The 14,020-nt window shown below is 49.2% G+C and overlaps 1 protein-coding gene across 3 annotated transcripts in view; it reads left to right on the top strand.

Annotated features, from left to right (window-relative positions):
* The window catches only part of CTIF (cap binding complex dependent translation initiation factor), a 144,028-nt gene extending 133,565 nt beyond the window's left edge, over positions 1–10,463 (top strand). For all 3 annotated transcript variants that reach the window (XM_066568949.1, XM_066568948.1, XM_066568950.1), the window contains exons 11-12: positions 6,031–6,084; positions 7,923–10,463. In XM_066568949.1, coding sequence (XP_066425046.1) covers positions 6,031–6,084; positions 7,923–8,138 — 270 coding nt within the window. In that variant the 3' untranslated portion in view covers positions 8,139–10,463. The remainder of the gene's footprint in view (positions 1–6,030; positions 6,085–7,922) is intronic.
* Positions 10,464–14,020: the final 3,557 nt, after the last annotated feature.

The raw sequence follows: 14,020 nt of genomic DNA, 5'->3' as shown, positions 1-14,020 counted from the left end.
TCAGCACAGGCAGCTCCATAAGGGAAAGGTTTCCCCCAAAACTTTGTGTTTGGGCAACATCAGCATCAAATGGGTAAGCAGAAGAGATTTCACCTATGCCTGTGAGCTTCTAGAAGTCTGTTTCCATGGGCTCGCTTGTTTCTTCCCTAGAGCAAGTCAGTCTCATCTGACTTGCCTCACTTCCAGAGTATACTCGGTACCCCTTTAGAGGGGCTGGTACTGGCACAGCTTGTTGGTAGGCACAGGATGACTCAGCTGACCTTCCAATGTCCTGGGTCAAGGAACTGATGGTAGCAAATTGTAGAAATCCTGAAACTGGCCCTGTGGTGTGGAGCATTTTGCAATCACTCATCCCCACAACCTTGTTTGTACTTTGCACGTTCCCAAGTCTTGGCTGTTTTCAGCATCCTGTGAAGAGGAGAAGTGGAGCTGTACCCTTGCCTGTGTCTCAGAGAAGTGTGTGACTCTCCCCATGTAGGGCCATGCAGTCCCATGGATCTTGTCTCAGACATCTTTCTTAAAGACTTGTGACAGTAGGTCAATAAGGGGCTGCTGGAAAGGCAGAAAATTGCTATTGATGTCTGTCTGCAGAGGGACCGTGAAGCAGAATTGGCCTGGGCTCCCAGGAGGACCCACCTAGCAGACTGTGGGGATTCCAGGAGGTTTTGGGAGCTGTGGTTCCCCAGCTGTGGTCCATTAGAGCACTAAGACTGCCTGCAGAGCTGTGTTAGCACCTAAACTGCACTGTCAGATACAGGGGTTGGTCACAGAACCACAGAATGCTTTGGCGTGGAAAGAACATTTAAAGCTCATCCCATTCTACCCACTGCCATGGGCAGGGACACCTTCCACTATCCCAGTTTGCTTCAAGCCCTGGGATAGTGGGCTCCAAGTCCAACCTGTCCTGGGACACTGCCAGGGATCCAGAGGCAGCCACAGCTTCTCTGGGAAACCTGTGCCAGGGTCTCACTACTCTCATTGTAAACAGGTCCTTCCATCTATTTAGTCTGAATCTCCCCTTTTTTAGATGAAAACTATCACCCCTTATCCTGTTGCTACAGTCAACTTAGTCCTAAAAAAAAGTTTTAAGACTAAAAACTTAGTCCTTATCTTTCTTATAAGCTCCCTTCATAAGGGGGTGTCCATGATGATCCCGACCACAGAGCTAGAGCAGATCCATCTGTGAGAGGACCAAGTCCATCATGACTCTTCCCAAGACACTTTCTGCTTAAAAGCAGGACTGGGAAGCACCATCTCTCCCACACTTCCAGTACAGTGTGTCCCCTCTGCTTAAGCTCCAAGTGGCACAAATAACTGATCTCCCTGAAGGGAATGTGTCTCCCTTTTCCCCCTGGCCTTGCTCCACACCAGCGAGCTGATTGCTGCACCTGGGCCATGCGTCTGCAGCACGCTGGTTCCCCTGAGGTCATGCTCCACAGTCCCTGGGAGGGGAGAATACTGGGAGGCACCTCCTGGTGACCCAGGTGTGTGTGAAAAGCATACCTGTGGGCAGCCTCAGCCCCGAGGCTGCCGGGGTGTCCGTGCCTGTTGCCACTGGACCCGTGAACCCAAGATGCCTGTCGGGGAGAGCGGCGCGTGGGCTGCGGTCAGCCCGGCTTTCCCTGGGTCTCATCCCAGCCTCTCCCAGTGGCTCTGCGTGGATATTTTCCAGGTTTCTTGTGCTTTCACGCTGGAGTCATCACCAAAGCGTCATGAAACGCTGCATGCTAAGGGGTAGTTAGTGGCCAGCATTGCTTATGTGTCGTTTTGCAAGCGATATCGTACACAGTAATTAGCACTGTGCCTTGCAGGAGAAGTATCATTGCATCTGGAAAGGGTAATGCGTGTGTTGGGCTGCTCCCACCCCATCTCCTGGGGAGAGTTGCTGAAGAACACAATTAAACCTGCGTGGTTTAGTGATAAGGGGTGGTGGGACGGGTTCTCCTGTCCTCCTCATGGTGTGGGCACCCCTGAAAACACCAAGTAAGCACTTCAGCTTCTCAGCAGGCCAGGTGATCTCAGAAAGCAGATAATAAACCCAAATATTTGGGGTGAGTCCCATTGTGTTCGCTTTTTGGTTTGCTCCTGGTGGCCTGCACCCCATACACATGCATCTCCTGCTGTTCAGGAGGACCAAGCTGGCTCTCTCTGTGATGAGGCATAGCTGCAGTTTTAGGGCTCCTTTGGTCCTTCAGCCATGGCTGTGTGTCCACCTCATGTGGTTTGTGATGCTTACCTCTGCAGAAATGTGAAGAGAAAGCTCTGGGGGCATGGAGGCCGGGGGAGATGGGTCCCAATAGCACGCCAAGGATGCCAATTGAGCTCAAGAGCCACCTTGCAAGGCACTGCTACTCACCACAGCACGCAGCACTTCCAGGAGCAGACCCCAAAACTTAGTTTGGTTTCCTTATGCAAATGTCTAGCACCCAGAGCCCACCTGGGCACACTGGCTCTGCAGAGGACCTTGTCCAGAGCTCATCTCTCTGAGTGACACAGAAATTTGAATGAGAAGGCGCCTGATACCTCACACCAGTCTGCAAAGCAGCGAGTCCAGCACCAGAAACAAAAGTGAGAAGCCTTTCGCAACTGAGGCTGGGTATTCTATGACTGGCCGGGCAGATTCTGGCATGCAGCCTCCTCTCTTAGGAAATCAGGCAGACTCTTTGTCTGCTCTCCAGCAGGAACTGCTGCTTTCATTGCCCAGCTTCGCCCAATACAGGGGAAACCGGCTGGAGAGCAAAGGGAAGTTTTTCTCGCAGACAGCCCCAGCCTCCAGGGGATGATTACAGGTTAAACTGAGGAGCTCGTGAGTCCCAGCTCACCTGCCCTCTTGTCTGCCTCATGCTCCTCTTTCAGATCACTCGTCCACGTCCACCAGCTGGTTTGAACCCTGTGGGAACCTGGTGGAGAGGGATGGGATGGTGCCCACAGTGGGATTTGGGCAGAGGCACGCAGCAGGGAGGAGCGGCTATAAATAGTTAAATAAATAATAATTCCAATGTGGGAGTGCTAATTTAATGGGTATAGAGTGTTTACCTTAAAATATTTTAAGTAAATATGAATTAGATTGCAAACAGTGAATGCAACTGGCTGGGTGGTCACACGAGTGCTGGGACTTTAGGGCTGTGATTTCCATGCAGCTCTCAAAACATTTTCACTTTTTTTTTTTTTTTTTTTTTTTTTTTTTTTTTTTTGCAGTTGCAGCCCTGGTCAGGTCTGACTCAGGGGTGACAGAGCTTTGGGAAACACTGTGCCCTGGCTGAAGGAACCTCCCCAGTGCTTTGAGTGCCTGGTGCTCACATGGGGCACCATCAGTGGGGATGAAATACCCTTTGAGAAATATAAGCAAGTTGTCATTGATGGGTGAGGACATCCATGGTGGGACCCCAGGCAGCACAGTCCTTGCAGTCAGCAAGGTTCACTGCCCGTGCCAGGCTCCCTGATCTCCTCCTGCTCTGTCATGCAGGGCTCAGAGGCAGATAGTGCCTACACCCCAGCATGCTACAAACATGGTCAGCAACACACAGGGAAACAGTGGATCATTCTGATCCTCCAGGCTTCAGTCCATTGCACTGATGCAAGTGGCTTGCAGCCATCTATGGCCATGGATTTGGACTCTGGTTCTCCAGAGCAGCAGCAGCAGATCTCACTGCTGGGCTGTCCCTCATGCACAGGGATGTGCCTGGGCTTGGTGGGCAGGCTGTGGGCCTCCCCAGCCTGTCTCAGGCAGAGGCTCACCTGTAGTGCCTCAGACTGGTGTCCCTTCGCAGCCCGCTGGAGCAGTGGAGCATGTGGTGCTTGGGTGGGCAAAGTGGAGCACATGGTGCCTTGGAGGGATGGTGGAGGACATGGTGCCTCTGGAGCAATGGAGCTGGTGGATCCTGGGTGGATGAGGTGCAGTGCATGGTACCTTGATGGACAAAGTGGAGCACATGGTGCCTCCATGGAGAAGGTGGAGCACATGGCACCCTGATGGACACACTGGAGCACACCCATTCTCCTCGTTCAGCCAAGTCACATCAGATGAAGATCAGGTGTCCATGAGGGCAGTGTGAAGTTGGAGGGTGCCTGCCCAGGGCTGGGGGTAGGATGTGTTCTCTGTTTCATCATAGGAAGGTGAGACTGTTCCTCATTAGCCAAGTACCTGAGCACTTGACAGGGACATGTTCATCCTCACAAACACCTTTTGAGGTAGGGAAGCATGTCCCAGCCCTGTGTGTGGGAGCTGGGGCTAGTGAAGCTGCAGCCTTCCTATGACCACATATCCTGAGCAGGGAGCAGGATCACTGAGGAGACCATGGCAGAGGAAAGGTTGGAGTCAATCCTAACTCTACTTTCAAGCTTTAGTTTTTGTGTTATGTTCTTTACTGAAGAATACCAAAAATAAGAAAGGTGTTGTTAAAAGGTATTGTCGGTTACTTTATTTGCAGCCCTGCTTCATGCCATGCTCATGAGCTAAATACCCCAGGAGGGAATATCTGGACTACTGCCTGTTTATATTTTTCCCTAACTGATATTTTTTTTCATTGTTGGTGTTGGGTTTAAAATAATCTCATGTTTTCTTGTGAGGAATCTGAACTGTTTGTGAGAACTTATCTCAGAGCACATGTCTTGGGCTTAACTAACATTTTCCAAACAACTTAGCAGAAAGATAAACTGGGGGGTGGGGGGGTGGGGTAGAAAAAAAAACCTGTTGGATGATTTGAGAAACCCTGGCTGAAGCTTTGGCTAAGGAGAGAGACAATCTTCTTTCTGCTGAAAACAGAAGACAAAGCTCTGAGATAGTGGTTGTTTCTTGTGTTACATCTTCTTTCCCCTATCATTGGTTTTCCAGCCAATGTGGAGCTGGTAAACAGACATTTATTTGTAGAGGGAAGGAAGCATGGAAAAATAAGAATGGGACAGAGAGATCTTAAGGCCTAGAGTCACAATTCTGATTTTAACTAATGGATATGACTTCAGAGTAACATTTAGTTACACTGAGTGATTTTTATATGGGCAGTTTTAATCAGTTCAACTGCTTTTAAAAAGTCTGCTTCTCTCTAATGAATGTCAGATGATAGTGAAGCCAGTTTTCCCATCTTTTCTCCTTTTGCTCAAGGGTTACTGCACACAGGGATTAGCTCAGGGCCATCAGGGCTTGTTCATTCCAAAGTGATGGGATGGAAGTGGCTATAGCTTTGAGTGTTCCTGGTGCCTGTAACTGTCATAAAGATGAGAACAAAGGAAAGTCCATATTTTTGGTCCTGTTTTGAGGGTCCTTGCTCGTGGTTTCAGTGTTTATGGGGTGAGACATGCTGAGTTCCTACACTTTGCCATTGTCAGGTGGAGCTGTTGATGCTTGCTGCACACCCTGAGTCTGAGCCAAGAGAGATGAGCATCTTCCTGCACCGTGCTGTGCCATGCCCAACAACATTTTGGGTCTTTCCTGAAAGCTGCTCCTGCTTGCAAGCTTGTGTTTGTAACTCAGAGTTCATGGAGAGCAGAGCAGGGTTGGATTTGGGCACCTGTAACTCCGTAGTTTCATTGGCACCCCTGCCCTTGCAGCACTGTGTAACCAGCCTAGAAGGAGCCATATTAATTACAGTGAATTGGATGTAGCTCAGGCACTTTTGTGGCTGTCAGAAGTGTCCCCACGGGGATGGAGTGGTTCAGGGGTGGGTGGCAGAGCCCTACCTTTCCAAACAGCCACTCCTAGGTTTGTGCTACTCCAGTGTTGTTGACTGATGGCTGCATTTATTCCCTGTGTGAAATGAGTGTTTTCTCACTGCCTGCCATGGGATAAAAAAAGCAATGTAACCTAAACAAAATCTATTATGAAAGTTGTTAATCTAAGTTTTACCCCATGTTTTGTCACTGTTTGCTTTAAATCTTTGTGTGGACAATCTGTTTTCTTCTCTCCTTCTGATTTTGTGTCCTTTCTCCTGGAAGTGTCAAAAGCCAAGCTAGACAAAGACATAGAAGGAAAGTCGTAAGGGAGGAGGACGAAGATCATACATTCTCACTGTTTGTCTCTTCTGTCTTTTGCAGTTGTTGCAATCTCAGGATGTGAAGGAGGATGCCGTGCTTTGCTGCTCCATGGAGGTAGGGAAGCACCTCTACATCTGCCCTGATCTCATTGCTTTACCCCTTCCATCCTTGCCCATGCATGTGTCAAGCAGCTGTTGGATGTTTCCAGACCCAACAGCTGTGTGGCCTCTGTGCATTTTGGAATGATCAAATGGTTTGGATTGGAAGGGACCTTTGGAGGTCATTTAGTCCAACCCATCTGCAATGCCCATGAACACTTTTCCACTGTCCCAGGCTGCTCCAAGCCCCATCCAGCCTGGCCTGGGACACTGCCAGGGATCCAGGGGCAGCCACAGCTGCTCTGGGCACCCTGGGCCAGGGCCTGCCCACCCTCCCAGCCAGCAATTCCTAATTGCCAAGAGCCCAAAATCTGTGCCTGCCCTCTGGCAGTGGGAGCCATTGCCTGGGTGCTGTCCCTGCAGGCCTTGTCCCCAGTCCCTGGGCAGCTCTGCTGGAGCCCCTGGAGGCCCTGGCAGGGGCTCTGAGGTGTCCCTGGAGCTTCTCTTGTGCAGCTCAACAGCCCCAGCTGTGCCAGGCTGGCTCCAGAGCAGAGGGGCTCCAAACCTTGGAGCAGCTCCACGGCCTCCTTTGGCCTTACTCCAGCAGGTCAATGCCCTTCCTGTTCGGAGGAATCCAGAGCTGGATTCAGGTTGGGTCTCACAAGAACAGTTCAGGTAGAAGACCAGTGTGAGATGAGACTGGGCTCCTGATGCATGTAAATGGATAAAGAAGTTTACCTGGAGTCCCGTCACAATATTGTATCATCCTGGTTCCTTCAGATCTCACCCTCCATTCAGTTTTTAACACAGAAACAGCTGTATTGGAGCAAAAGCTGCCCCATGACTCACTGTGCTCAGCAGCAGTTTTGCAGAGAAGGAAGTGGCTGGACATGGCATTCAGTGCTCTGGTCTGGCTGATAAGTTGGTGATCAGTCACAAGTTGGACTCAATGACCTTGGGGGCCTCTTCCAACTTAACTGATTCTATGATTCTCTGAATTCTAGCAGAGTTCCTGTTGGTTACTGTTTTTTGGGAAGTGATGGGCCCATGGGGACAGATTCTTTTCTTGCAGAGAGCAGTTGAAGTTGCAGCCTGAATAGTTAAAATTCAGCAAAGCAGATGAGGAGGCGGATTTGATTTTTAAGGTGAGGACTTTGGGGAGCTCTGCTTTAGGGAGCCTCCCACAGACTCATCACTGTCCACCCCAAACTTAGACCTCCTCTGTGGAACCACCTAGGACTTGTGCTACCCAATGGAGGCTCTCCAAGGAGTAATTGTTTTAGAAGAAGCCTTTGGCTGTCTCCAGCAAAGCAGCACGACAGGTATAAATGCAGATCTCGGCAGGGCAGGATTTGTTATGCACACAGGCGCGTTCTGCTTATTCCAGATAATGACTGGGAGTCACTGGGAGCTCTGAATCAGCGAGTAAATGAAGGGCCAGGTAGAAGGCAGGAATACCACATCACAGCCTGCACTTTGTTTTGACAATAGCATGATTTTTAGGTGGGATTTTTTTTCTTTTTTTCAAAAGCAATCCGTCGCTGCTGCCTTTGAAGTCAGTGGGAGCTGAACCATTCACTCCTCCAGCAGCCTGGTGTGGATGCTTTTGAAAACCTCACCCTTCATGTTCAGCTCTTGGAGCCTGCTGCTGGGTGGTTTTGGTTTTCAAAAGCCATGACGCCTTTAACCTTGCCTGCACCAGGCAGGGCAGAATCGAAGGGACGGGAGAGGTGTCTGTAAGAAGCCAGAGGGGGTGTTTTACCATCATAGAGTGATAGAATCCTAGCCTGTCTCAAGCTAGAAGGGACCCACAAGGATCAGTAATCCATGGTTGACCCCTTCTTCTCCCGACAGCTGCAGAGCACCGGCCGGCTGCTGGAGGAGCAGCTGCCCGAGATGATGACGGAGCTGCTGGCGATAGCACGCGACAAGATGCTGTGTCCCTCCGAGTCCATGCTGACCAGGTCCCTGCTGCTGGAGGTCATCGAGCTGCACGCCAACAACTGGAACCCCCTGACGCCCACCATCACGCAGTACTACAACAAGACCATCCAAAAACTGACAGCTTGAGGGGCAGGGCAAGGTGGGGTGGTAAGGGACGAGAAGAAGAAGAAGAAGAAGAAGACATGCGCCTTGACGGGACCCGGCAAGAGCTTTTCTGATTTAAATCCCCCAGCAGACCAAACCCCAGCATGCTCGAGAATACGTTCGTGGGGTGGGGAGGGAGCAGCATGTTTCTTTTTCAGCCGCCTCGCCAAGTGCCACCCCTCCTCCCTGCCGTGGTTTTGTTTTAGGGGTTTCTTTTTCTGAACTCATTGCTCAAGCAGCAGCAGCGCATCCCGCCGGGTTATTGTTTGGCTTTCGAAAGAAGACAGAGAATTTGGAAAAGGAGGGGAAAAAAAAAATAATCTAAGTGGGGGCTAGTATTGTTTTCACGCCGTCCTCCTGCCTTTCCCTGGCCAACTGGCAGGAGACAGCACGCAGCAGATGTCTCGGGAGGACAAAGCCAGGCACACACTACACCAGACGCTCATAATTGATGGCTTTTGTCAAGCGGGGCTTGCGTTAAGTCCCCCCCTCCTTCTCTTGTTTTCGACTTTCTGTGTGTTCCCCCCACCTACCCGCCACCCCTCCAGAGGCAGATTGGAGAGCGGGACGACTTTCTTACTTGCACTGGGTTTTCTTTTCCTCGAGCGTTGGTAATTTCTTCTTATCTTAATGTATTGTTGGACGGACAGTTGTGAGCAGCTCGGGGACGGGGAGAGCAGCGCCTTCCCTCGAGCTGGGAAACGGTTTATGTGAAGATGCTGAAGCAGAAGGAGTGTTTTAAAGGAGTCCTAAAGCCACTGCAGAAGTTACATAGCCACTGTCATCTTACCAGTAACCTCCTCGGTGGATTGAGAAACGTTTCCTTTGAGCTGGGCGCTCTAAAAACAGGGGATTCTGTGGCTCTTGCTGTTCAAGTCGCCGTTATTCTTCAGCCACTATAATCATTTAACTTTTTTTTGTAATAATTTTTTTTTTCATTGAAGGAGTGCTTTATTGTTATTACTGTCATGGTTGTAATTATACATTTAAATCCAGGCCTGTTATAGTTGGGCCTAATAATGTACAGGGCAAGGGAGAAATGAAGGTTTGATGTTTTTTGGAGGCTGGTAAAGAAAAGACAAGCAGCGTATAGCGAAAAAAAAAAAAGGAAAAAAGAAGAGGGAAAAATAGAAAAAGCCAAAAATAGAAGTTTGAGCCTGGCTTCTAACTAGCTGAATATGGTATCCAGCGTTCCTAGGTGTGTGCAGTGTGCAGGAGCAGCTCTGTCCCATGCCATCGAGAATGGGGTACAGCTTCAGGGAGGCAGGGTGTGCTCGGGGATCCCCAGGGGGCTCCAGGATCCCCTCATGGCTCCTTGCTGGAGCATCCCAAGGGAGAGGACAGCTGTGGGGGACGGTGGGGAGGTGCCACCCAGAGGGTGAGAGGCTGGTCTGGGGCAACACCTGAATCATGAAGAAGACATGGTGGGCTCCTATTTGCTGATCTAGAAACACTTTGACTTAAAAAATCCCTCCAGGTGGTTTTTCTAGTGAAGCCTAGCGAGGGTGCAGGCCCATCCTGCATGCAAGAGCCAAGGAAGGCATGATGCCATCAGCTCATCCTGGCTTCTTCTCACTGTTCAATTTATTCCTTTTATGATAAGAGAATTTATGCCACAGAGATGGCACACACGGACCCGGACCAGGCAGGCTGGGCCTGAACTCAGCAGCCCAAACCCGTTTTTCCAAGCAAAACGTTGCATTTCTGGTGGCTTGTAGAGAAGAGAGATTTCACCCCGACCTCCTTGGATGTGCAGTATGTTCTTGGGTGCCTTATGAATGTGTTGGTCTGTCTGCGATGGGGAGGAAGCTTTTGCTGCAAAATTTAAAGGGCAGAAATTTCCAGCAGAAAATGCATTGCAGGGGGGTGAGCATCGTGATGCTGCAACTCAACATTACCTGAATTTTCGTCTGGTTGTCTGCTGATCCAGTTTTCATTTTGCACCTGGAGCAAGAGGAGCTGGAAAGAGGAGCTTCAGTTTTCTTGTCTGCCTAGAAAGCAGCAAAATGATTGCTGAGTTCACTAGAATTGCCTGGAAGAACTAACTTTTGCTTCACGTATTCGAGCCCAGGAGCTTTGCACATTGAGGGCGCCTTGCGTTGGGTCAGCTTCATTAGTAGCAACGTGGTTTGATAGTGTTAATGAGCAGATGAACTTCATTAGGACGGCAAAGCCCATCAGTATTACAAGGCTCAGGGCTGTGCCCATCGCTCTTTGTTTTTTCTGCTCCCTGAATTCTCAAGGAGTGGAGGAGAAGGGGATATAACACCCATCACAGTGCACTCAGGCAGAGTGTCAGTCTTCTGGGAGAAGGCCTGAAAAACAGTTTTGTCTTGTTGTTCGGTCTTTTTTTTTTTTTTCTTTTTTTTTTTTAAGAACAGCAAAGTCCTATAGCAGGGACAGCAACCTGGTGGGTTGGGGTGCCAGGGATCCTGCCAGAAGTGATCCAGACTGCCACTCTGGCCCCTGCAGCTTCTCACTTCCCACAGAATTTTTTCTTGGGATGTAGTGAAAGAAGAAAAAAGAAAATAAAAACACAGATAATTGGGGATTTTTTTTCTAAAAACTTGAATTTTTCACCCATCAGTGCATCAGGAGGCATTCAGAGTCAAAGTGTAAGCCACAGGGCAGTATTTCTCCTAAAGCATTTCCCTACCCCTACCTGCTGTGAGAGCTTATTCAATTTTCTCATTGTGGGGCAATCCTGAATCCCCCACTGACCAGGCTTGGCCCATGACTTTCCCTTCCAACACTGGAAATGAAGAACTTTCATGTGAAATCCGTCGTTTTTTAATGTCTTGCCATTTATCTCTGCTATTAGCATACCTTCATCCAGCCATTAACTGCTTTGATACATCAGTCACTCTGTTGATGTACAAGAATCAGAATGTTGACCAAAAATGGGGGTGTCTCCCCAAAAAATACATGCTGCCATTGGTATCTTTCTGAAGTCCATCATCAGGAAGCTGGCACACACATGACATCATTCACCAGGGTATCGTGTTGGGAAAAGAGGTACCATGAGGACATTTGATGGGCAGGATGGGGAACAGCACTGGGGAATTTTTGGGGGTGAAAGCACCTGGGGATCCTGGAGTGTTTTCTTCTCTCTCTTTTATTTTTTTCTTTTTTTTTTTTTTTTTAATCTTTTGGCTTACTTTGCAAACGGTCGCCAAAGAGCGTAATTCTCCAAAATGTATATTTGGGTGCAAAGCCACCAGTTACATTTCCCTAAATCAGCCAGATTCCATCTTTGCTGCTCAATAAAAGTGTTTGTGTGGGGGTTTTACTGCGTTGTCCCCATACAACTACATCAGCAAAGGGGGAAAGCCAACCCCATGGGCCAAATGTGTGTGGGGCCAAACCTCAGGGTGGTGTGGAGGCTGCAGCATCACCTCTGTGCCCATCTCCCTGGGATGCAGAGCAGGTTTGCTGACACCCTGCCAGGCTCCCCAGGTTGTCATTCACCTCAAAATTCCTGGTAGAAATCTTTCCAAACTGACGAGTTTTGCTACGCAGAAAGTGACTTGCTTGGTTTCCCCATGAGGGATTCCGCTGCTGTTCGGAGAAGTCTCGTGTATATGGAGGTGAAACAAAAATGGGGAGAAAAAAAAAAAAAAGGAAAAGTAAGTGATTTGCTTGGTTCCCCTCTTCCCCTGAAGGAGATTAATTAGTATCTATTCTTGGCATGATTGATGGCTTTGAAAGAAAACTTGTCAGAATAACTTATGATTTATTTTCGTGCTTATTTTTATAACACCCCTCACTTGGAAATCTCTCAAAATCTTAAATATGATTTTTTTTTTTTTAATTTCCCTGCTGGGTATTTTATGGCTTTACACTAATTTTGTTCTTCTTGGTGATAGCTATTAAGCAGTCCTGGTGATATTTTCAGTATTTTTTCAGAAGAAATTATACTAGGGGTTGCTAAGTCCACTGTCAATAGCCAAGGGAGCTGCAGTGTCCTGCAGAACACGGAGTTAATGCTAGCAATTTTTTTTTTATGTATTTATTTGCATTTGAAAAAGCAACATTTTTAATTTAATCATATTTGTTAAACTAAGCGCTTTAAAAATTTTTTAAAAATCAAAAAAAAAAAGGAAAAAGGTTTTGGGGAAAGTAAAGACTAGATATTCATACTTAGAGAAATCACAAACTCATCGTTTTCAGCATTTCAGAGACTGTTAAAACAAGGGAGCTCATAACTCTTTGTGGCAATTCAGTCTTTGTTTATAGAACATCCAGATCCACTGTATGCTATAAAATGCCTCATCTGAGTAATAAATGTTTAAAGCTTGACATTTCCCCATCTCTTTGTGGGTACGGGGTGTCGCTTCTCCTGCTCTGGGAGGGACCATCCTTTAGTTCAGGATGGAGAGAAAGGAATATGTGGGTGGTGGGAGCAGAATGTCCCCCGTGGTGGGAGCACAGCTCAGGAGGGCTCTGTGGGGATGGCTCAGTGCTCCTGGCACTGGTCACGTCCTGCTGCTCCTCCGGTGAGGTTTGGTGCCTCTCCCTGTCACTCCTGTGGGAACGGTGCAGGGGGCTCAGAGCTCCATGGGTGATGGAGTGAGCCTGTCTCCACATCTGCCTCCAGAGCTGCCCACCTCCCTGTCCTCTGCCCAAGGTGCATTTCCCACCTCTTTGTGTCCTACCTCAGCTGGGCCTGGGGGTCTGCTAGAGGACCCCACAGTTTAATCACATACATTCCACCCAGCGCTGCAGCAACAAGGGCTCGCCAACCACTGATGCCTGTTAAAAATAGTCTTTGAAAATGATACTTAAGAAGCTTGTCACAAAATCACAGAACATTCTGACTTGGCAGGGACCCACAGGGACCATCAAGTCCAGCTCTCCAGTGAGTGGCCCACACAGGGAGGAAGCCACAACATTGCCAATACCAGCACTGGGCTCTGACCAACTGAGCCAATCTCAGAAAAAACAGGATTACTCCAAGGTCTCCTCTGGAAAACCCTTCTCAAGCTCAAGTAATTTTTACCTGACTGAAGTGCCTGAGCTTCTTTTCCTGGTCAGAGGGAGATAAAAAGAGAGGGGAAAACCAGATGGAGGTGAAACAAGGAGTGGAAACACCACCAGGATCCCACAGGGACATGCATGTTGCTCCACGCACATCTAATCCCCACATCCCCCCCGCTCCGTTTCCCTGATGACAGAGCATCTTCTCCCTCTCAATCAGGGGCTCACAGGACACAGCTGAGCACCAGAGATGTCCAAACTCCCCCAGGGGTCGCCTCCTCCCAGAGCCAATGTTTGCTCCAGAGAGCAGGGCTTTGTGGGGAGCTCCCTACCTTGCCCATCACCAGTGGAGGTGTCTTGATGCCACAGTGATGTCCATCCCCTGCACACCTCACCTTGTCCTGCTGTTTTAGGCAATGATGGGTTTGAGAGTGAGCCTCAGGAAGCTGGATTCTTAAAGAACATTTAGAATTTAGATCAGATACTGGGAAAGAACCTCTTGGCTGTGAGGGTGGTGAGGCCCAGGGTGCCCAGAGCAGCTGTGGCTGCCCCTGGATCCCTGGCAGTGCCCAAGGCCAGGCTGGATGGGGCTTGGAGCAACCTGGGACAGTGGGGGAAGGTGTCCCTGCCCATGGCAGGGGGTGGAACAAGGGGGTGTTTTGGGTCCCTTCCAGCCCAAACCCTTCTGTGGCTCTATGAAATAGCATATCTGACCTTGTGCCACCCTTTCCACCCCTAAACATCCCCATCATGAGCCCCCACCTGCAGCCAGACCTTCAGCCCCATCTACAGCCAGACCCTGCTGGAGTTTGCCCTGCTCATAATCAGGGGTCTGAGCATCTGGACCAGCTCTGGGAAGAGTTTATCAGCACTGGGAGCAGACAAGC

Source organism: Molothrus aeneus, chromosome Z, assembly GCF_037042795.1.
Source record: "Molothrus aeneus isolate 106 chromosome Z, BPBGC_Maene_1.0, whole genome shotgun sequence".
Classification (NCBI taxonomy): Eukaryota; Metazoa; Chordata; class Aves; order Passeriformes; family Icteridae; genus Molothrus; species Molothrus aeneus.
The sequence above is the reverse complement of the archived record's forward strand: the minus strand, read 5'-3'. Positions and strand labels throughout refer to the sequence as shown.